Genomic DNA, 24,747 nt, shown 5'->3' on the forward strand with positions numbered 1-24,747 from the left:
CAAACAGTGCGGGTGTTGCCGCAGCAACAGGTAGCGATCAGCATTCAGGCCTCAAGGTCGAATGAGGTGCCATAAAACTGTCGGAGATGTTTCCTGCAAGCGTTAGCGCTGCTGGACTGCAAAGCAACAAGAGAAGCGGTTTGGGAATTCCTCTGCACTGAAGTCGTCCACAGCTCGAGTCAATCCTGCAAAACGGCCGAGGAGGAAGTCCCCGGAGACGATCAGGCAGACAAACAGAGATGTGTCAGCTCACATATAGGCACGCTGTTATTTAAAGCTGTAGGATATATGACAGTGAGTGGCTGCTACAGGGCTTATAGCTGTTAAAATGCCTGTCTGGTGAAAAAGAACACTGCTGCACATTTTTTACATCAAGGCCTCCTCTCTGCTAGATGATGCAATCCCAGGAAATCTTTGGACTGGCCAGAAACTGTAACAGTGTCAGCTTCGCACATTTCCCCTGCAAGCATGTCTCACAGACAGGGATCATTTTCAGTAACAGTATGGTTCCACTTCTAAATCTGATTATATGGAATAAGCTCATCACTTGGGGAGGGACAAACTTCCAATGATAATAAATCTCAGCGGCGTCTTCTGGAGGCAGAAAACACTGATTTACCCATCCATGCAAGCAGTTGCCCTAAAATACTGTACTGTGCATTTCAGGGGGGATATCTGGTATTTAGTTCTCACTTGCCATCAGTTCTAACAGGACCAATGAAAGTTTACTGCTACAGAAATGGCGTGTCTACACAATGAGCAGTGGAGGAGCATGTGTTTTTCACCAGGGGGCGCCATCTTGCCATCAAAATTTGATCTTCAAAAGCCTCTGAAGTCAGCAGAGGTTTCTATGTGCGAATCTCAGTAAAACAACGAAAATATAATACATGTGAAGTGGCAGCAATAAAGGAAAAAAGACTTAATAATCTGAAGCAATTTAACTTTATTTACTTAATATTATATCTTATGTACTTTCTTTACTTGTTATTTTGAGCTATATAAATTAAACTGGTGTGATTTGAGATTAACCTTTTTACAGAGTGTGAACGACAGGCAATGAAACAAGGACTAGTGCATGAATACACAAACTTCCTCAGGATAAGAGGATATCAAACCTTGTGAGAAACAAAAGAAACGCTCATACAATCTGAGCCAAAACAAACTAATGAATCTGTTTATGATCCCTGATCTCATCAAGGTAACGTGACATGAAGTTGCTGACTTTAAGTACAATGTAGGTGATTTGTCCTCTGGGAAAAGGGAAGACAGAACATGGACTGGGACTTTACATTTGAGTTTTCAGTCTGGGAGAAAGGCCAAGTCTGATGCTGAACCATGAAATGTGGCCAAGCATACATGCACTTAGACTTACTTGTTGCATGAATGTGTAAATAAACACAAACACACACACACACACACACACACACACACACACACACACAGAGTCTGGTTGTTTTTCTGCACCAGTGTTGCCATGAGAATGTCTTTCTCGTGATCTCATGGCTGGCTCCAAATTTTGTATTTGACTGTGTGTGTGTGTGCGTGTGTGTGCGTGTGTGTGCGTGCGTGTGTGTGTGTGTGCGTGTGTGTGCGTGTGTGCACTTCTGTGCATGGGCATGTATAATATCTTTAACTGAGTAGGTCTTCACTGTGTATGAGATTTTTTTTTGTCCTACCTCGTGCCAAGGTCTTCCATTTAAAGTTGGTCAAAGTGATGAAAACAAAAACAGACAGAAGTACAGAAGTTCAGTGACCTCTCAACCAGAGCCGAGACCAGATGAGTTTTTAATGGGAGCAGTCATGCTGTTTTGATTCAAGCAGCAGCGCAACAGAACATGACGCACATGAAGTGAACCTCTTTCGCTCACTGTTGCTCTTTAGAGCCACAAAACTTGACTCTATGTTTAGCTCGGCCTCGATACATGTTCTAAACACGCCCAATATATTTAATATCCTGTATTGGCTTTCATGTCTTGGCAGGTGCTCCATGCTCAGTGTCATCAGACTGTAACCTTGTCTGTTTTGGAGCAGGTGATTATGAGAAAGAGAAGCCTGAGGACTAATGGGGTTTGAGTCGGTCTGTAGCTGCTGGGTGGTAATAATATCACCCCACTGCATGTCACACTGAACAAATCAGAAGTGAAGGGTCATCCAGTTCAGTGGCGGGCTGGCTGGTGGGTTTCAGACAGTGGCATGACTTGGCAAGGCTCGATACTATACTTTGAAGCTGCGCTAATCAATATTGTGTCATGTGTAATGTGAAAAAGGTGTTGAAGTGACAAACTGACAGAGACTTATCACCTGACTCTGCGCTTTGCTTCAGCTGTGCGGGGCTTTTTAGCACCTTTCAGCTCATTGTTTTGGTTTTACAGCCCACTAGCCTGGTAAGGCCCAGTCAGCGAGCTCATGCTTATTTGCTCTCGCAGATGGGTCAGCCCCCCTCCCATTCAGACAGATTTCCGATCACAACCATTTATATAAAGTCGGGTGTGGTTAATATGATGACTGACAGAGGAGCTGCCACTGACGTAGAGACCTGTTGATGTGTTGATTCTGCTATCGTGACAGTAGTATGTTCCCCCTTAAAGAAGAGCAAACAGCTGTAATTATAGGGTTTGTTTATAAGAAAAATGTGTTTGCTGTACTACCAGCAGGATTTAGTAAAAGTTTAGAAAGGTAGCTCTGCATTACGGTACACGTTTCATTGCTCTGATTAGTTATAGGTCTATCCAACTGTGTCCAGAGGCATTTTGGTCTCCAGCTGTTGAGAACGCCCCTTTTTAAATTGCAAATGAACTGAGATCCTTGAGACCCATTCGCAAATACAAAATACTTGACGTGTACATTTTTAGATTAATGGACCTTATGGAGGAAAAACTCTTGCATGCAAAACGTTTTTTTTCTGTCTTTACTATTTACCAGTTATATTGCATCTGACACTTCTTATGTTTTCACTACTAAAGTATCCCTTATGTAATATCCAGTGTCAGTGATCAGATTATATAACTTAGGTGACGTATCAAATGAAAATAACAAATTTTTTTGAACCTAAACCTGTGACGTGGCAGATAGGGGACAAGAGGAGCAGAAAATAAATTGTACCTTCTACACTGGTGACATGAAAAGCTCTGCAATCAGATAAAATGGAGCAACACGTAAAACAAATTATTCACATCACAACTGTGCAAAAGCTTCCAGCTGCTAAATTTGTTCCCTGTGAAGTTGAATTGTTCGAGCATGCCCCTGGTTTGCTGTTCAGTGATAGAAAGTGGTTTAATTTATGTTTGGACCACTTTCACCTTTAAATTTCAACAGATCGCATCCCCTCAATTAACAGCCGTCTTCCTGAATTTCTCTCGGCTAAGCAACATTTTAAAAGCATCCAGATCTCTTTCCCAATTTTAAAATCTGATCCTCTGTTCCTTCACCCGCTCCACGGCCTCTAAAGGGTCCTGTGTGCCCAGCATGACAGAGCAGACCCAGACGGATCCGATGGTAGTAAGGTGCGAATAGCTGAAATGATCTGTCACCACAAGGGCCACCAGGGACGAAGACAAATCACCTACAAGCCCCAACATCCTGACACTGTGATCCTCTCTGCTTTATCCCAGACACATACACACAGATAAACACACGCAGTTTCAGACAAAACCTGCTGAATCCCCCCTATCAGATCAAAATAATGTTTAGTTGTGGGTGAGTAACAGCAATATGAAGCCCTAAAACTTTGCTTTTTCAACAATGGTGTCACACTCATGGAAACACACTATCAGCTATTCATAGGAAGTGACACTTTCAGAACTATTACAAGCTACTTAAGTTGGACATGCTGGATTTTGAGGCATTTTTGCCAATAATGTAAATCATCTAGGTGCTTTACTGCAGGAATATTGAGCAGAAGAATTGATCTGGTGTTGATTCCAGGAGGTTTGGGGCTGATTACCAAAATATACTACTTTTGTTACTTTTCTATTTTTGTATTTTTACCAGTATCAGTACCACTTTTATACTGTTGTATTATACAGTATTTCATTTCTGTTTTGTTTTCTAGTTTCAAAGCAGGTATTTTGTCTATTTTTGAAATTTTGATTATATTTTCCCCCATTACCAAAAGGCAATTAAATCTTAAATTATTCTCGTTAACACATAAACAAGACTCTTACCAGATTAAACACATTGGACAGATATTTAATTTTTAACACAAGTACCTCCATTATTTTTTACTTTAGTATATGGCAGTGTTTTTAAAAGCTGGTATCTTCATTGGGACCCTTTGTTCTGTTCAGCCAGCAGAGGGCAGCGCTTTTTTATTTTTGGGAGTGGCGTTTTGGAGCTTTAAGAATGATGTGCAGTTTTATCAGTAATGTCTATGTTATTTTTTCCTGAATTGCAGGCACACCACATACACCTGTATTGTATAGTAAATTGGGAACCTAGAAATAAATAAACTAACATTTCCCACAGTTTTCTTCCAAAGTTGGACACTAATTTGCCATTCGCTTGTTTTGATACATTCGTCACATAGTCGGGGGCTTAGTTTTGCTGCTGTGCTTTTGTTTTATGTTTTCTTAATTACTTGAGTAATTTCTTTCTGTTATGGGAATGTGATGCGGGTGTGTTTTGCTCTTTACTGTATGTTAAATGCATCATTGTATTTGTGGCCTGCAGACAGCTTGTGTTGTAAATAACTATAAGGAACTGGATGTTTATGTCGTGTTTTTAGATCATCTTACTGTCGCAATTGAAAGAGAGCAATGGCTTTTTAATCAGTAACATAACTGCCACCAGGAATAATTTATCTGAATAATTACCTTGCGTGGCGTTTTGCTCGGATGAAAACATGCACATCCCTCTCATTTCATGCAGCAGACCCCACTGCTTTAAAGTAATGTGGACCCAAGATTTTGTGGTTTAGCCCCAGGACAGAGGACTGACAGCAGATTAGAGAGTCAAAGGGTTCATCAGCTGGTCAGCAAGCTGTCACTTTGTCTGTAGTAATTGCTTCTTTAGCTTTATGAGAAGTCATTTAAACTTGTTCATTTGTCTCACCACCTTTAGAAATTATTATATTTGAGTGTCTGTTCAGCTTTAATCTCTGGCCTTTCACTAATTGCAAAGCCACTCAAGCATTGACATAGATTACTAGCAATTATCTGGTCTCCTTCATTCAGTTTTCTATTATATTTTGTAAAAATAAAACCGAATGATGTGTAAGGTAAAAGAGCCTCTAGTTGAAAAACCAGGGATGGGGAAAGAAAAAAAAGAAAAAGAAACAAATAAACAACAAACCCCTCAAAAAAATGAAAAAAAATAGTCATCAGCAGGCACTCATTCATTCACCAGTACACTCCCAGTCTGTCCATCCATCTGTGTAGTGACAGAGGATTGACAGTAGAAGATTACTGGGTCATAGCATCCATCAGCTGGTCCACATGCTGTCACTTTGCCCTCAGCGCATACACACATACTGCCTCTTACTGAAAGATTAACTCTGTTGAACAGGTTGCCTTTTGAGTGTCAGTCAACCTACTACTGATTCATGTATTAGCTCAAAGCGTGTAATTCTATAGATAACATGAATTCAAGAATATAATCTGATTACTGTCTTTTATAGAATATAACCTTTTACATTTTACAGTGCTATAAAATGTTGCTTTTATTTTATATCATTGGAAGCTGAATATTTTGTTACTTTGGGCAGTTGAAAAAAAACTAAAGACCAATCAACCAATTAGTTAACAAACTAATTAAGAGAAAAGTACATTTATTGATAATTACAATAATTGTTAGTGGCAGCCCTGTTCGCATGCCAACATGCTAAACCAAGATGTAAACATTATACCTGCTGAGCAGCATGTTAGCATTGTCATTGTGAGCATGTAGGCATACATTTAAACCAGTAATAATATTTTTATGTACATCACATTTTGTGCCTGAGCTTGAGTTCAGATGATCACTGACGGTCACTCTCAGAGGCATGTGAGATCCTCAGAAGCAAAAAATATCAAGTCATAAATGAGGCAGAAATATTTTTGATATTCCTCATTATCTCCAGAGCTAATGACTTGTATGCCCTCCTTTTTTTTGCCTGTAATCCAAACTGTCCAGCAGTCGACACACCCCCGGGCTAAAATTAGAGGTCACCCAATCCCCTGCACCGTAGAAGTAAGGAGAAGGCAAAAACTGCCGAGTTGTGCTGGACCACATCCTGCTGAGGAACTGCACTGTTGTCTGCTGCATTCACCCTTCAGCGGGCCAAGGTTTCATTTATCAGGTGCTCCAGGTACTTTCCACAGTCAGCAGTGAAGCCTTGTAATTGAGATGCTGCATATTTTTCCTGTATTCCAAAATGAAGTACTTAAATAAACTTAAATGGGGGGAATTCAAAGCTGTCAGTTTAACAGTAGTTATGTGAGCACAGTGTTCAGAAGAGGCCTGAGTCTCTTCGCCTGCAGCCACGAACACATTTACGTCTTGAGAAAATGTGTCGTGCACATAATGTATGTGTATGAATTGTGTATTTTGTAGTCACATCTTTATGCATGTGCCTCTTTTGAATATCCCTGGATGACGTTTTTGTCTTTAAACTTTTGTTGTTCGTTGTATCATGTCTGAACAGATGATTTGCTCCCCTGGTCTATTTATTCTATTGTTTCATACATATTATACTTTGTAGTATAATATGCTTAATTTTGTAAGTGCAGACTCATCTTTGGTTCCTTTCATCCTTCCATCGGTTCCCCAGCAACCTCCTCGATAAGCTGTCCAATGAGTCACACCTTGGGCTATTTACAAGTCAAATGTCTCAGCTGTAATTACAGCATCGACTTTATGTCAGCGTATTGAGTCCCATTGTCTCCAGGACGATGCAAATCAATTAAGTGGGCTGTCTCTGATTTACAAACAAACAGGTAGATGTGGCATTTGTGCATCCACAAAGTCCTCAAGCATCTTCTTGGCATACGATGAAGATCTTATCTAGCAGCATATGAATTTCTCTAGAGGAAGTGTGGTGATTTCAATATTACCAACACAGGTCAGGGATTTTAACCCCCCACCCCACTGATAATGATAGCTCCAGTTTCCTGCTTCATCAGCTCATGACACCTGAAGCGGTAGGGATGGATTTCAATGACTTGGTAGATCGAGTCCTCACAAGCTCACCAATGTCATCTTACAGGTGATTTTGGTTGGGATATTAACTGGCATTCAGAGAGGAACATTTAAGTAGTTGGAAATGTGTTGAAAATTAAATCACTCTTAAATAATTGAGTTATTTATTTCATAATTCTATCATAGAACCAGCTCTTATAATTTGCCAATGGCTGCAATGCATCAACTTACTGGGGGTCACTTTTTATCAGCCATCTCCTCCTGTAATATTAGTAAATCTGGTTTTAGACTGAAGCCTAATAGTAGAAAGAATTCCTGAATGAGTAGGACTATCAACTATTAACAAAGCATTGCCCTGGTACATTGTCTATAGCATAAGATAGAGTTTATCCCAAAGTAACCCCAACATGTGAAAGTCGAGGATAAAACTGCAGTTCTCTGGCTCTTTCTCTAGCTTTCTTAATATTCAGTTGCTGTGCTGCTTCCAAGCAGCAAACCAGCTTTTCTCAGTGAGCTGAGTCATGTTTTCGTTTTGAAAACATCAGTGTCCTGCGATTCTGTTTTCTGGCTGAGTATCGGTGCATTGTTTTGTACCAAGTTAAAGCATGAGTCATTGCTGCAGAGTGTACGTCAACATCCTTCAAGTCAGCTACTTCACAATTATTGCAATTTTGCCAAGTGTTTTTGCACAGTAGAGAACAGTCGTGTTAGTCTTTGTATGTAGATTACGTAACGTATTGCGCATAAACGTCTCTGCAAACCCCCGAGTTAGGTAGAAAGAAAACAGCTAAAGAGATGATTGTTTTGAAATGAAAAGATGAGCTGCCCAAAGCCACAGTTCCTCCTTCACAACTTGGACACCAAACTCTGAGGCACTATTGTGGCTCTGGCCCACTGCACTGCTCATGAGTCATCCTTGCAGATGGGTGTAACGTGCCCCCCATCAACCTCATCGACACTATGGGACACCGTGGCCCTCGTCCCACACTGACACTGCAGCAGTGCTGCCAAACACACACTGTACAAATCATGCCCATTTAAGACAAACCTGAGTGGTGTCGTCCAGGCTAAAGTGAGTAAGTTAAGTAAGTAAGTTCACAGGGTGTGGCAGTGACATTTTTCGCCTCTGTAACACTCTTGTCCTGTCCTCTCCTCTGTCAGCATGCCTCACTTCTCTTAAATAAGAGGCAGCAGGGAAAATGTTAGTGGGTCATCAGAAAATAGCCCGATAATTGACCCTGTCATTTAGCAAATGCAAGAGTACCAGAGCCATGTTAAGCCCTCTGATGTCATTCGAGTCCATTTCTATAGCAACAGCAAACAGAGAGGGGAAACAATGGAGGCTTTAGCTCAAAGAGGAGTGTTTGCAGCGGGGTTCCTTGGTGTGTGTGTGTTTTTTTTTTTTTTCCCTGCGGTGCATATTTAGCACCAGGCTGCCACCTGTGTCGCTTTATCCAATCATGTTACATATGCCGAGAATTTCACAGCCAAAGCCGAGTCCCTGGTGGGAATATAATGCAGAAATAGCGGTGAGAAGTGAGATGGTACAGAGCTCTGTAAAGATTTTGTTTACGTAACGTATGGCTACAAAGCAAGCTAAGCTAAGCTAAGCTAAACTGTACCCATGAAGAACAAGCTACTCTTTGCTTGGTTTCAAATTTAGCTTGTAGTATTAATATCTAGTGCAGTAGGAAGATAATAATAACATGCGACCTGTTGATACTTTACATTCTAACATTGTTACGTTAGATGACTTTACCCCTCATCGGAGATTTTGCCAACAGCTCCACAGAATTACATGATAATCTGTCTGACAGCGGCGTCGGACATCATCATCCACATGAGTTTCTGCTGCATGATGGAAACCGTTGACGCTGTCAAACAGCTCGCAGTGGAAACTTAGTTCAGTGGACCCTTGTTGTATATTTAACATAGAACATAGGCACTAAATAAAGTAAAGGTGATGACGCACCGACAAATCCAAGCAATGTAGATGACCAACAGTAATAGCATCAGGAAGTGAAAAAGACAGCCAGGGTTAAAAATCTATTCTGGTGGTAAATGTTTCTGATGGCCAGTTGTTTCTTTATAATTTGAGTTTCAGTGAGTCAGTCAGGTGCCATGCTGTGTTTCCAAAAGGTTTTTTGATGAGTAATATTGCAGTATGGACTGTTTTCCTTCCCATTAACTGTGAGTGTGATTGATTCTTTGTTGGAGGATTCAGTTTTGGAGACGCAAAGTATCATGTTATTGTCTCACCAGGACCTTGAGTTAGCAGTCTTAGATTGGCTTTTCCAAATATTAAAACCGCTGCTCTTATTTTCATGAGATTTTCAAGAAACTCGTTAAGTAAGTCTGACCTTCAAAGGCAGATCATACTTGCTTATAAGGCATCATCGTTTCCTGTCATTACAGCCGTGGCCGTCACAGACATGACGCAGGCTTGCACCATCTTCTTTCTAGTTGTGATGCAGAACAGTCTCACGAGGATCACAAAACCCTTTTTATTTGTTCTGCTTCTGATATTTTCCCTCTGGCTCTCCCTTTTTTTTTGTTTTTCTTTCACAGTGTGTAATGTGTCGTGTGGGGAATGACAAGAGTAAATCCAGAACCTCATTTCACACGTTAAAAAATTGATGCGAGAAGAACTGATTCTCCAAATTTACAAAAACGTTTCTCAGCTAAAAAACAATTTGGTTGTCCAACAAAGTTATTAAAATATGCAATGGATAAAAGTAAACTTCAAAGCTAGTGCATCTTTGTACCTTTTGCATTTTCACACATAAAATCAGAGCCTCCAGCTGTCAGCCCCCTGCTGGGGGTTTTTAATGCAGCGCAGGCAGCCATCCATCACTAATGCTTCATGGTGTACTGATGCACCACAAGCATTACTCACTTTTACACTTCCACAGAGATGAGCAGCGACTGTGTCTGCTGCAGCAAATCACACTAACCGCTCGGCCCAGCACAGGCTTAAAGTTATAGATGTGAATTATTCATGCACCTGAAGTCGAGTTGTTTCTGGAGTGATACACCAGGAGAAAAGGCTCTGCTGAAGTGAGGTGTCACTAGTGAAATGCAACAGAACAATAATGTGTGTTTTATCAAATGACACATTAAAGTGTAACATCCTGAGGAAACAGGTTGAGCTGACACTGATTTTTTTTGAAAACTATCCCTTTCTACACTTCAAAATAAAAGTGCTATTAGTCGTTCTTCCCAATATAGACGTTCCCCTTTTTATATCATCTGTCCCTGAGCCGCCTCTGTTTGTACGTCTTCAATTGCTCAAATGGGAACAGCTTCTGCGAAAGCACCATCCAGCTGATCTTTCAGTGCCCACCCCTCTGTACAAACTGATCTCAGCTGATTTATTTTGACTTCACTTGACAGCAGCAGGCTGCAGGTCAGGCTGTGAGGGATAGAGACTCATGTTGGACAACATTGGTGTTTCTCTCTTGGTATATATAGTGCTCTTTTCCCAGAGCCCTGAGCGGTTGGTATTCTGTGAGAGAAACAGGATCCCCGCGATTTAAACAAGTCACTGTTCCTGTAGCCAAACACCATGTGGCACCTCCATCCCCGCTCTTCTTGTACTGTTCGACCCCACTTCAGCCACTCACTGCTTCGACGCTACAACCGAACTAATCTACACTAAACTCAACTGAGCAAGCGAATCTTTTGGTCCGCTTGAAACATTTTGTCCGACCATGTCTGCAGGCAAAAGTGTTTCCTAAGCTGTTTCCTCAAAGGCATTCATACAGTCCACAGGCACTTTGTTTGAAGTGTAGGGAACCCTCGAGGTACCAAGTGGATTTTTTGACCACAGAGAAATATTCTTACAAGTGTGAACCACAATTCACGTCTGGGCTTCATGCTATTCAGCTGACTGACAGTTGGTGATTGTAGCAAGGCAAGAATGGCACTGAATAAGATGATTGCTGGGAACCGAGTATGGATATAAAGAATGCATGATTTATTTAAACCTCAAGGACACACATAACAGAATAGATCTGAGGTTCAAAATCTTAACTGTAGATGTGAAGACAGTACAAACGTGCGTCATTCCTCCGGATTTAAACTAAATCAAGCCGGCGGCATCTGCATGATGATGTTTTTATTTGAAACTAAACAGCTTCACAAGTAAAAGTTATTCGGATTTAGTTTTTTGTAAATGAGCATTTAATAATATATAGTAGATAGTAAAAGTATTTGTCGACAAATGAAGTTACCGGTATATCTTTTTAAATATATATCATGTGTAGTGTTGGTTATATATTCAGTGGAGTTTGCAGCAGGTAAATTACAGTCTCTGCTACATGTCCTTGAAATTCCTCATCTCCTCCTTTTCTACAAATTAATTTTAAAGTTCAACTTAATACTTTCAATCATAAAATAACATTAGCTCCAGATAATTTAATGATTGCCAAATGGAAATGAGAGTATCTATTTTAAATGAACAATTTAGAATATGATGCAATTCATTACTCTGGTCGCAGCTCACACAGCTGATGTCATCCACTCAGGGAGAGACGGCTCAGGAATTCTGATTCCCTTGAACCAAGTTGCTTTACTTTATTGATTGCGTGACTTTTCTCTTGGCATCAGTGTTTTCAGGGTCCTGCTCAAGGACACTTCAGCCGGCCTTTTGTAGTCTCTTCATATTATGTGACTGGGTGCTGTGTAAAGATATGATGGGAGTATGAGAACAATAAGCTCTGTTAATCCAACCTTGAAGTATCAAAAATCAGTCAGTGTTTTATTTTCTAGGAAACTGCTTGAAACTTAGTCAAAATCCAGGAGGATGAAAAAAGAATTAAGGTCAAACCGCACGAGTCTTTGATCTGATTTTAAGGGCTAATCAAGAAGAGATTTGCTTCAACTCTTTCACACTCGCACTCTCATCCTGGCGTGGAATACACCACCAAGCTCTCCCCATTGATGATGAATTAAACGCCTTCAATAAAGCCTCCAAGTCGGGCCGTCTAATCCCACCTACAGCTGGTGAAGCTCAAGGTGCAAGGAGGGTTGCCTTCATGCGTGTCTTGTTTAATGATCTCTGCCCCTCTACCCTCAAACTGTCAATCATCCTGAAAGAGAAGGCGCGGCAAGGTGCTCCGCTGCAGAGAAAAGCTAAATATTATTAAGATATCATCATTTGCTGTAGTGCAGTGTGAAGTGTCTAACAGTGATGCGTCGACACAGATTGCATACTATTTGTCTTGAGTTGTTACTAGTTCAGTCAAAGAGTGTTTAAGGATTGCGTGCATCAGTGATCAAGATGTGATAAATGTTTATGTGGCTTCTCATTTTCTAGAAATCATATGAGCTTCATCTAGAACTGGATTAATCGTTTGCAAAGATTAGAAATGCATTCCCATCACATTTTACATTCATTGCCGCGAGCAACACATCTCATGAAACGGTCAAACTCCACGTCAACTCTCATGACCCTACAATCACCATTCAGCCTAAACTTGCTGATCAATCTGTTGGCCCGTCACCTCCTTGTTGTGTTACAGCAGATTAGCAGAGCCAGAAGGCCGTGGCTCTCCGTCCCGCTATCGTACGTGCTTAAACAGATTAACCTGTTACTTCTAGTCGCATGCCAAATCCCAAGCTGCATCTGGAGCGTGCTGGGGTGTCCTTCTGTCAGCCCAAATATTTACTCACAGGAGGGAGGTTTGTGGGAGTCTTAGGGGAAATGTTTCAACACCTGTTGATTTGTCTATTTAATGTCAGAAAAAAGACCAACTACTTCCCGAAGCCCAAGGTGACCTCTTCAGAATGCTTCTTTCTCTAAAAAGCAGCCCAAAATCTATGCTATAGCTATAAATGCAACCATAAGCTTTTATTCATAACCATAATGCATGCTGATGAGAGCCACGCTAATCCTCTTCTTGGTAACATCTTCCTTTTACTCTACTGTCCACACCATACCAACACGTCATCAAACTATAGATGCCAGCACAGGACATCCTGTCTGAGCACGAGATAATAGCTCTGGCATTTTTTTAAACCAGAGTGGAAAATAATAATAAGAAGAAGAAGAATGTGTGTGTCTGAGTTAACAGCAGCTCAAGTGAAAATGCTTTATTGGCCTGACATTTGACTGTTGTCTCCCTCTGCCACTCCTCTCAGTATGTTTCCAAACTGAGACATGAGTGCAGGCCTGGTAATTCGACCCCCTCTCCTCCCTCAACCGTCCACCCTGCACTTAGATACTGTATGACACTGTTGAGGGTTCTCATGGACACGCTGCCCTTTAGAAATTCCCCGGCTGCAACCAGCGCGACCCATCAGGTAACGCCAGCGTGCGCTCGAGATAGTATCACCGCACAGGAGCGGATGAATTATCACCGCGGCTTTGATGTGGTGGGCAAATTGACAACGGGGCGCCTCACCACCTCCGGGGCGATATCGTGTTTTGCCCTCATCAGCAAATTGAATTGTAAAGCGTAGGTGATTTACTGCAAATAAAGGACAATTAAATCTCTATCACTGCAATCAAAATCAAATAGTTTAGATCTTTTGTCTCTTGGCCAAATGAATTCAATCCAATTAGATTAAATGAAGATCAGCAGACATCCCCTGACCCCCCAAGAGCCTCCGGTCGTCTCTCTCCTCTGCCCTCTAATCCCTATATCTGTCTGATTAGCAACAATCTTGCAGAAAAGCTGCCACAATGCAGATTAGGTCCCACTCTCAAAGTGTTCACTCAAGTTAGACATTTTCTGTGCATCTGTGATCTAAGCTTTTGTACATAACAATTAGCTGTATCTTTGCAGTATAATGAAAACTTTTTCATGAAATGCATTATTAATTAATAGCAGTATTCAAAACATTTATGATACCAGGCTACACAGCAGTGATTATTTTAAAAGAAATATTCCAAATCCATTGCATATATCATTTTGCATTTGCCAGGGATTTCACTATTATTCGATTTCTACATTGATCAGGAAATTGAGAGCCCCCGCACATTGGCATGCAACCCCTGCATTGACATATTTGCGAAGAGATGAATATTGTGTCAGTCAGGGTTTAAGCGCACACATGCCCTGACACACACTCACACACACACACACACACACAGCCCGTTCAAGCCAAGCTCCAGTCTTACCTCTCGCAGCGAAGCTTTAGCCCACTGTGCTGTTGTGCCTCTGCAGTGCCACTGGCTGTGCCTTCAGCCTGCCGGCTCAGATGAAGCGTTATCCTCAGTGTGAATTTTGCGCTCTGCTCTCCTTCCCGACAGTGAGTGTCCCTTTTCTCTCCTCCGTCGCGTCCTCAGCTGGCCTTGTACAATCCAGGTGGTCTGATAGGTGGAAGAGGAGAAGAGGAAGAGGAGCCTCTCCTGACAGACTGAGGGGAGCTGCTGCTGCTGTGTATGTATGTGTGTGTGTGTGTGTGTGTGTGTGTGTGTGTGTGTGTGTGTGTGTGTGTGAGATGATGTCTGTGGCTGGGGATTGTGAAGACAGACGGTGTGTGTGTGTGTGTGTGCGTGCGTGTGTGTGTGTGTGAGAGAGGGAGAGAGAGCAGAGGGGGAGACACAGGATCTGCCATGCAGATATCAGCCCTGTTGCAGTTAAATTTAAACCACCCTCCCTTCTGACACCTTGAGCCACGGCTGCCCTCCCTCTCCAGCATGCATGCACACACACATACACCCACGCGCGCACACACACACACACACACACACACACACACACACACACAGCTCTGACGGTACCATATGGCCCTTGACAGAAGACTGAGCCCTTGGGAGTCTGTGACTGTCCCTGACGAGAGAAAGAGTAAGGGGTGGGGGTGTCACATAACATGCTATATCTGAAACACAAATGTATCTGATGCGTGTGATTGCCTACGTGATGCATCATGATCATGTTCTGTCGTTTTGGATCATTCTTGATATTAAAAGAGCACACGCATTTTACTCATATCATGCAGTAGTACTGTCCAAGCCCTGTTGACTTACAGTGATGTTTAAAATCGGTGGTGTTCCCCTTTAACAAAGCCCCCTCAGGTGATTTTTTTTTTTTTTCACCTTGGAGTGGGGAGAGGTTGCACCAAAAATAAATACCTGACACTTTAAGTGCCAACCGCTCCGCTGGTTTAAAAACTGGGTTACTTTCTGATGCAGTCTGAGGCAGGAGGGTCACAGACAGTTGAGTCACAGCAGTCCCTCGCCAGACGTCAGAGCAGTAATAGAATTATGGCCATTGTTCGGCTTTAGATGGCACACAGAGCTGAATTAAACTGCTTTTAAATGAATTGGTTTTCCATTCAGCGTCTGCTTCTTTCTGAACAAGAAAATTAGAAAAAAGGTAACTGAATAAGGATTGACCTGTGGATATGTGTGAATGTGTGCTTATGTGTGTGTGTGCGTGTGTGTGTGTGTGTGTGTGTGTGTGTGTGTGTGTGTGTGTGTGTGTGTGTGTGTGTGTGTGTGTGTGTGTGTGTGTGTGTGTGTGTGTGTGTGTGTGTGTGTGTGTATTGGTGGGTGGGTGCGTGACCTGAATTGCGTAAAGACTCAGCCAGAGTCCTCCAGCTGTCAGTGGTTCCTCTCCTTTGACACGCTGCCATAAATTTCCCAGGCAAATCTCTTTTCTTTCACCTTTATTTACCCAGGTGTGTGTGTGAGTGTGAGTGTGTGTGTGTGTGTGTGAGTGTGAGTGTGTGTGTGTGGGGGGGGGGGGGCTAAGAGTCTATGCTGAGTGCTTTACAATTACTCTTTTATACGCTATAAACTCCCTCCATACCATTTTTCACCTGATGCATTGGTGAGAGTTGTTGGAGAAAAGAAAATTGAGTTCATACTGTTTTTTGTTTTGTTTTTTTTACTTATTCTGTCTGGATTTTCCCAGCATATTCAAGCAGTGAAGCCACCAAATTCTTGAGCCGTAAGCTCACTTTTGACTTTTCATTTCAACCCCACAGTACAGCTCTGGTCACCGCATTTGCACGTTCGTTTGAACAAATGCGTACATGTATTAATAGAACATCTTCAAATGTCTTCCTTTGTTTTTAAATTAAATTAGTCCACCACTCAAAGATATTCAGTTTACTTTCATATATGACAAAAGAGAATTTGATTAGGAAAGTAGCTGCTAATTAATTTTTTGTCCAACTTCTCTGTTCGTCGACTAGCAGTTGCAGTTGTCTGCAGGTCTCGGCCCTTTTCCCATCAGTTCTAACAGTTTCTAATCCCTCTGGATTACCCATGTGCTAACATCAGTTTACATTTAAGGCGTGTAGATGAAATGTGCAGTGAGTGCAGAACAGTAGATGGGTACGGGAAATGTTTCCCAGCTCTTAGTTGAGTAGAAGGGGGAGGTGGGGTTATGATTCAGTGAGGAGAAAATGATGTGAGATACTTCTAAATAAACATGGGATTTTCAGCCTACAGTGGAAGACGGGAAGTGACTCAGCTGTTCTGGCTGCAGCCTTTTGAAATTGGGCACACACCTACACAAAAATCTGCCTCACTGTTAAAAAAACATATTGGATATGATTGTCATGAGCTCAAATAGACGGCTGAAACCGCGATTCAGAGAGTATCATTGTATCAGCAAATGAAAGCAGCAAATGGTATATGAAGTTTTGCAAAGCTGCCTGCTCTTGTGTATGTGTTGTCCTCCTACTGTGGTTATAGTCTATGCTGCTCCTGCTGCAGATCTATTACAGCTACCAGTGATCATGAGCCTTGTACAGTGCAATGTCAAGTACATTCTGGATTTAATGTCTAGTTTAGCACTCGCCCACCGCATTAAGAGAGGATTCTGGTAAAGATAAAAGTTATTCAAGCCCTCAAGAGAGCTCCCAAGGTAAAGCACTGCTGATTTTTATGGAGCTTTTAAGATGAGAAAATGGCCACAGGAAAAGAAAGTGTTCTTCAAACCCTGAATAAAGAGGATTTGGTAAAGTGCTACTGATTATATTGTGAATGGATGGTATCTATGGATGATCTGCTCTGTGATTTTCATTCCTCACCAAATGAATCAAGGCAATACAGAAATATTTGTCTTCCACTGTGTTACTGACATTGTATTTTGACAATAAGTGGTCTAACACAGCCAAAATCAAACTATATGATGAATATATAAATTCATGCACATATTGAATTAGTGCAGATCCCTATGAGCTCCTCAGTGTTTTGATTCTCTACACACTTTTGGCACAGGCCTCTCCACTAGCGGATACAGTTTACAGCTTGGGAATGCTAAATGTTATGCTGATATATTTCATTTGGCAGCTCTGTCAAGCATTTTAAAAGCCATGTGAAGTAATGTAAGTAATGTATGTAATGAACCTGCATGCATGTGTGGTGAAATTTCATATGTTAGGCAGTCAAAAATACATTCACTACTACTCAAAAGCAGATGAACAAACCCGAGCTCATAGACTTTACGTGCAGGAACTTTTGTGTGGAAACGAATTTGCGGTTTTAAATGCAAAAATCTACCATTCAAATACTAGCAGAAGTATGTGCATATAAACCAGACTGAGACCTGAGATTAGGGAAATGATTGAGGGCACGTTATTGGAAATGTAAGCGCACACACACATGCAGGAGACACACCTTATAGTCATGTCCATGCATTTTATAGTGCAAGTCCCAGGCTGGTCCCAGGCATGCAGTAACTTTACACTGGTCACTAATCACAAACATCACAAAATTAACCTCAGTGACAGCTCTGAGAGCGGCACGACAGAAAGTGCACGCCTAGAAGTTTCCAACTAGCCATCTCTCATCACTCGCAGATGATTGTGAGAGTGCGTGTGTGTGTGTTTATGATTTTGACATGTAAATTACACGTGTGTGTGGCCATATGTGTGCATGCTGAGTATCCTGTTACTTTACTCTCATTCTATTCATCCACCACCATTTTCAGTCATCTACTTTGTTTACTTTGAGGGTCTTTTATTAAAAAATAATTATAAGAAAAGATGATAACATATGTACAACTAACAAAAATGAATCAAAGTTAAGAAGCTGTGCACATCATACTTTACTCTGGACCATTATATATCATTTTCCCAGTCGTCTTCATCGGCTGAGGAAAATTTGTGATAGTGTGAGTTTACTCACCGTTTTCATCCTCATCCCTCCACTCTGCACAGTAAATATACACACTTGCAGTAAATGTATATGCGTTGCCTGTGGCAGCATTATTATCCAATGTAACTACAAAGCTTTTGAATGGAAACTTTCACATACAGTCGACCTCTGCTTCTTTGCAGCGATTTATTTTAAGTTTGGACAGAAATCTTTGCTCCTTTCAATTTAATTACTGGAATATTTTACCTCCTCAGGTTTCTAAAACTAAGAAGAAGAAAAAAAACAGTGGTGAGGCATCACAGACACACATCGCTTTGTTTGTTTTCAGGGATCACAAGCCAGAAAGGTTGGGAACCACTCATCTGAACACTCCTCAAATTTCATAGATCAATCTGATTTTGTATTTGATTACACTCGGTCGTCAGTTGGATTTCTTAAATCCTAAATCGTGTTGTGAAAACTAAAAACCTTCAGTCAAATCATCTACGTTATTATAAAGACACTGAAGCTGATTTTCATTAGCAACATGTGTCACAATTTGCTCCATCAGTGAACCAAGACTCAGACACAAACACTTTCAACAGTCTCATGCTGTCTTTCCACACCACACTGCAGTGAATTACATCATTTCTGTTGTTTCTTGGGGGTTAAAGAAAAAAAAAAAAACTCTCCATCTTCCTCTATCTTATTTTCTGTCCCTCAGTCAGTCAGAGCACCTGTGCCTGTCCAGTCCTCCCTTTATCTTACATCCACAGCCACCAGGGAGCTGTTTTATCAGTCCCTTTACGACCTGCCTGCTTGGCCTGTTCAATACGCTACATGTCGGAGCAGCTGTAAATGGCCTTTCAGGACACTTCAATCGGCACCGGAGAGCTTTTACAGGGTCACAGTGGCCAGCGTGGATTTGTTTTATGTCACCGCATGTGTGTGCAGGCTTTTAGAGAGAGTATGTGATGGTCTGAAGGATGTGTGAGAGGATTTAGATGTAAATGGAAGTTTGGTAGAACCAGTCTCCTGGAAATTACATTTGTGTATTGCGAAATTCTTTTCCCAAAGAGGTCGTGATGTAAAAAATAATCACTGGCTGGATTAACTTCAGGTAACTTTTTTGGATGAATGAATCCTGCATTCAATCTTACAAGAATATGAGTGATTTTAAGGTTACCCAGAGCACTTTAAAACAGACATTTTACTTCTTCTGGAGGGAAACTGCTGTAAAGTCTTCAGAAAAGTAACAGTGGATTCTCTGTTTAATATTTCCTCCCACTGAAATAACAGATACACAGCAAACAGAGATCCTTACACCGCAGAGGAATTGTCGGTATGAAGAAGATGAGCAAAGTAATTTTGAATTTGATTTTTATTGAGGAATGATTTGTTAGCTGCAATGTAAAACCATGCAAATACTTTCCACTCCTCTTTGCCAAGACAGTGTCATAAAGCACCGATTTATCTTACACACTCTCTGACCCTCTTCCTCCTTCCTCTCTGCCTCGGCATTATGGGAGCGGGCAGTTTAAAAACAGAGGTATTTACGACTCAGCGCTCTCCTCCTGGAGTTCCTGGAGCTCCACAAAACATGTGGGACTGGCAGTATGACACCGCCAGTTTAAAGATAGACAGGGTTTTGGTTGGCTATCTGGCTATTTTGTATCAGGATCCATCTGTCTGCCTGCACACCTGCCTATCTCTGTGTCGGACACATGCGGTTAAAGCAGGTCTGAACAGTGTATGAGAGAACTGGGACGGTGAAACTGTTACCGGTGTATCTGTGTCTGGCTGTTTTAATGTGATTCCTTTTGCAGTCTTTTGGATCCTTTACCTTTACTTAATTTATACTTGGTAGTTTAATCTGTTAAGATAAAGTTTTAAGATACTAATATTTTACAAGAGATCATATTTTGTTCACGTAAAATCTAAATCTGCAGGTTAACCAGTAATTATAGCTCTCAAGTCTGTCACATAATGGTGAAGTAAAATATCTACCGCTACAATACACTAAAGTATTATTATTATTATTATTATATGTAATTTAAGTGCAAGTATAAATTGTACGTGAGTAAATATACTTGAGTCAAATTCCACCACTGCCCTTTATGTATTTTTGTTCATCTAAAAATACATTATTAAAATGTATTAGAGTAAAATGTATTAGTAGTAGCAGTCTCGTAGTATAATTAGTATAAGAGGAGCAGCATTAGTCACTAAGTTTCAGCTGTTTAAATGATGCTAAAGTTTGACTGCCTTTGGTGGCCTTATATAAAATGAGCTGTGTGTTATCTCAAGTTAAAAAACTGCTTTCATCCATTTTGACCTTTGCTTCAAAACTAAAAGAACATGTCGCCATCTACTGGTCAAAAGGAGTAATCGCCTGACTTTAAGCCACAGGTGCGCACGTGATGAAGCAGTGATTAAAACACAGCCACTCCACCTGTTGAAATGAAAGGGACTGTGGAGAAAACAAACAGCAGAGCCCTACACGTACAGCACCTGCAGCGTTTTGCTTTTTTGAAGTCGAGACAAGCTCCGACATGTCAGCCAGAGATTATGAAATTCTGAACAGCGGCACTCTTGGAAGGAATTGCATCCCAACAGGCCAACAGCTTCCAAGGACTCCCCTGTCAGATGTAAAGAGACGCCTGGATCTTGATGAAGATTCAGACGAGAGTCTTGTGGAACCACAGGAGAACACGGCGGTACTTGCAGAGATTGTCCATTATTTCACCGCCACTCTTTAACTGTATTTAACTTGAATGGAATTAAATCTGTTATCCTCTTATCAGCAGACAGGCGCCAGAGATCAATACAACAACGACTTGAGCAGGACGTTTGATGTCAGCACTCCTGAGAAAAGAACAGGTACAAAAATATTGATCTAAAGAAAATAGTCTGCTCCCTTTAGTTGCCTTGTTGGTTGTGCTGCTTTTAAGCCTCCTCGCAAATCACATAGGGACAGAAACGTTCTTGAAAACATACATTTTGGGTTCAGTGTTGAAATATTTCAGTGTTGGTTGTATGATGTGAAAGCTTGTAAAGCACCACTTTTACTTCCAAGGTTGTTTTCCTGCACATAATGTTTTTTTCCTCTCTCTCCTTGTTTGTTCAGAAAGTACTTGGGAAACTGGTTACCTAAACTCCATGCTGAAAGGGATGAAGGGGTATCAGCTGACAGCAGGTGACTTGGAGTTTATTGTGAAGATGAAAAAAGAGGAGAACCTTAAAAAACTGGAGGTAATTCTGTCCTTCTCACTGCATGCTGCTTGATTAGTCATGTTCCTCAGTTGCACTGTGATTGCGATCATTTGTGTACAGGTTTTTTTTGTTTTTTTACTGAGATGTCAGTTTGCTGATGAAATGTGGATATTGTGACTGCCCTCAGGGAGAGCTGGGAGAGGTGCGGAGGTCATTGCAAAAGGAAACGATGGCCTTTGAGCAGGCGTGTGCTTCCAGGGACATGGCACAGGCTGATCTCAACAAGGTGAGCCTCTTTTTGAATCACAATAAACAGGAAAGTTGATGAGAAGATCACAAAACTCATGCAAGTTACCCTTTTTATCTTGTGAAATCCTCGTCTTCAAAACGTCAACTATTCAGTAAGAAATCAAGCATATTTTTTCACTGCAAGTTTAGCAATAAAAAACCTTAACTCGAGGCTTCAAAGGCAGTTGTATAGCTACTAGGGCACATCTGACCTTTTTACCACCATAATAACTTTCTCTCAATGTTCAAGCCTGTGTCTGTTACAGGCATTTTTACTAGCATTTTATACTGCCTCTAAAATGGCATTATTTTCCCCTGGAAGGTCAACAAAGTTATAAATGTGAAGCTGAAGATGATGGATCCTTTGCGATCATTCCTCTGGCATTTACAGTCTGTTAGATAACGCTCAGTGGAAATTCACAAAAAACCAGAGAGGCGATAACGTCCAACAAAGGTTAAGAGGTAGATTGGATCCACAACTTCAAACACAAGCCCACTGAGCCTGCAGAATGACCGGTTTCTCAAACATAGCACATACCAATAAAAGTGTGCAGGTTCCTTACATGTGAAATATAGTTGGAAAGAAAACAAAAATTCATCCTGCTGATCCTGATGCATCTGTTGTTGTGTCCGTCAGCTCCCATCCTGCGAAGAGCTCACGGAGTGCGCACAGGCGGTCCTCGAAATGACATCGCCATCTTCCGAGTTCACGGATCCGGATGCCAAGGCTCTCCTGGCCATGGTGACGGAAGAACAAGTCCAGAGAGCCGTGGATGAGAGGAGGACCGAACTCAGTCAGATGGAGAAGAAGCTGGCAAAGAAGTAATGAATAGCTTGCATAGGTGAAGCAGTGTGTGCCACATTTTGAGTCACTGAAGTTAGCCAGTGTTGCATTTGATCAAACATCATGCCAGTGTTTACACAGGTAGTAGACTATTCACTTTGTTTTGCTATCACACAAACATGTGCTTTTAGTCTACTGTAGATATTCCTGTAAAGACGGTGCTATGCTGAGTGCTTTTTTTAGTTTTATACCTTGAATAAGAAGGTGTGTAGTCCTCTATTTCAGTGCATTCACGTGCTGGTGGGAGAAGCTCAAACACACAACGCTTGACAGCTAAAGAGGCCCCAGAACTTCACACTGTCCCCTTCAAAACACTCATTGCTTATTGATTGGCTCCAGGATTCCACTTTTCCATCAGCTGCAGGTGTTCAATAGCTTTACTACTGTGACAATTGTCCAGCTGCACTGTAGGTATTTATTTTTAACATCCATGGAAAATTCAGGACCAAATACTAACATGGATTCTTTAAAAAAAACAAAAACCATCTGCGATAGAAGGAAGAATGCGACTAAAGAGAGACGGCAGCTTGAAAAACAAATTGCCACCGAACAGGTAAGAGCGGCTCCAATTTGCTAAATATTTAATTAAATTTAAATAATTTTTGACTTTTTTTTTTTAAATTTTTTTTATTTGCTTTCAGCTGAAGATACAGATATTAATGTTCCAGTTATCTGACCTGAAGTCTGAACTTGCACAAGAAGAGGTGAGAATCTGATCTGTTGTACCCACTGATTTTTGGTCTTCACTCTTGCAAAACATTGTCCTGAGGGAAGAAAAAAAGTTGCATCTGGTACTCTAACTAAGCAGTATGTTTCCACAGGAAGCCTATGAAGCTCTTGAGGTGCAGATCAAGACCAAAGAAGTGAAACACAGAGGAAAGGGGAGAAAAGGAAAACATACAGAGGAACCCCAAGATGCAACAAACCACCCTGTGGCCCCGGCTGGTGCTGGAGAGGAGGCACGAAACGTTGGTCTGAGAAGATCCAAGAGGATAGCAAGCAGGAGTTGAAGGTTTTTCTTCTTTTTTTTTCCCAGACTAAAATATCTCAATGTTGGATGGACTGCCATGAAATTTCAGACAGATATCAATGGTTTCCATTGGCCGAATCCTTCGGTGATCCTGACGACCCTGGCACCACCATGACATTTGCACCTGTGGTTGGTCCTTTGCTTTTCATCCATCATCAGGTCAAATTTTGACTCGTTCAGTATTTTGCTTCATGACCTTGAGATTTTGGAAATGTTGTATATAGTTTTGTCTAATTGTAAGGATCTCTCTGCCTTTTTATTTTTGTACAAGAAATAAACTTTCACAACAGTAGATGGGTCTTTGTGTTCACCGGTGTGAAACGTATGCTAAACTGTGTACCACAAAGTAAAAATATGGTTTATGAATGACGTTACAGCAGTCATGAGGAATTATGCTTAAGTAACATTAAAAAAATATATATATATATGTCCCAGTTTATGAAGAGAGGTCAAAAGTCAGTCAGCTACAGAGCAGCAGCATAAGAACTGACTTGAGGATGAATGTTTCTTCCAGGACACCACAGAAGGGTGAAAACTTGTCAGCACAAGGGCCTGAAGCCCAAACCATCATGACAAACTGAATTACATGTGATGTGTTTTAATTTGTGTTTCAAAGGGAAGTCACTTCCTCCATTCTATTTTTACAAATCAGCCCCTGGAGCCCATGTTACTCGTGTTTTTTTTTTTTTTTTTTTTCTGTGTCTATAGATTAGTAATCCAAATCTAATCATAGATCAGCATGCGGTGATGCAGAGAATATTTTTGAGTATGTGAGTTTATGAGACGTTTCCGAAACTAAACCCAGTTTCTCTCAGAGCCAGCAGACGTTTTATCACACCTCATCTCTCTCGTTCACTGTCACAATTGGAAATGAGTCTCGAGCGTCGTAATTTCCCTCTAGTAATTCTTGGACAGCCCAGTGGCAATTTGGGTGTAACGTTGTTAATCTTACATTAACTATCAATCGGTCTGAGAGGGGAAGAAACCGAACACACCATGTTCGCCGTCCAAGTCTGTAGTGGGAAAAAATTGTGCTGACAGAAGGAATGTTTCGAGGCACCTTCTTAGGTTACAAATGAAGTTTGAACTGACGGTCATATTTGTCTGTCATTTGCCAGGATTTGATCCACAAACGTCTGCAGTTATGAAAGCTGGAGTAACGTCTAACTTCACAGCAGAAGTTCTGTTATATTTTTCCACCTTGATCCTTGACTTTTCCTG

General features: G+C 41.2%; 2 protein-coding genes across 3 annotated transcripts in view; one reads left to right on the forward strand and one right to left on the reverse strand.

The window, feature by feature from the left end:
• filip1l (filamin A interacting protein 1-like) overlaps positions 1–14,744 on the reverse strand; it is a 63,962-nt gene extending 49,218 nt beyond the window's left edge. The window contains exon 1 of one of the 2 annotated variants that reach the window (XM_056370941.1): positions 14,237–14,744. The gene's annotated coding sequence lies outside the window, so the exon portion shown is untranslated. Of the gene's footprint in view, positions 1–1,676; positions 1,822–14,236 lie in introns of those variants that run through there. The other variant, XM_056370942.1, reaches the window with a different exon arrangement.
• A 1,085-nt stretch (positions 14,745–15,829) lies between these two features.
• On the forward strand, positions 15,830–23,812 carry LOC130165158 (uncharacterized). The gene is made up of 8 exons (XM_056370143.1): positions 15,830–20,868; positions 20,959–21,031; positions 21,279–21,403; positions 21,552–21,650; positions 22,290–22,474; positions 22,992–23,049; positions 23,138–23,200; positions 23,318–23,812. Exons 1-8 carry the CDS (start codon positions 20,704–20,706, stop codon positions 23,504–23,506), a joined length of 957 nt encoding a protein of 318 aa, XP_056226118.1. The 5' UTR covers positions 15,830–20,703; the 3' UTR covers positions 23,507–23,812.
• Positions 23,813–24,747: the final 935 nt, after the last annotated feature.

Source organism: Seriola aureovittata, chromosome 24 (assembly GCF_021018895.1).
Source record: "Seriola aureovittata isolate HTS-2021-v1 ecotype China chromosome 24, ASM2101889v1, whole genome shotgun sequence".
NCBI classification, from domain to species: Eukaryota; Metazoa; Chordata; class Actinopteri; order Carangiformes; family Carangidae; genus Seriola; species Seriola aureovittata.

What these genes read in the sequence shown, in the direction of transcription:
- LOC130165158 (XM_056370143.1), top strand. Translation starts at nt 20,704, where the DNA reads ATGTCAGCCAGAGATTATGAAATTCTGAACAGCGGCACTCTTGGAAGG. An exon ending in GAGAAGAAGCTGGCAAAGAA is followed by an intron (nt 22,475 to 22,991) that starts GTAATGAATAGC and finishes CATCTGCGATAG; the next exon opens with AAGGAAGAATGCGACTAAAG. An exon ending in AACAAATTGCCACCGAACAG is followed by an intron (nt 23,050 to 23,137) that starts GTAAGAGCGGCT and finishes ATTTGCTTTCAG; the next exon opens with CTGAAGATACAGATATTAAT.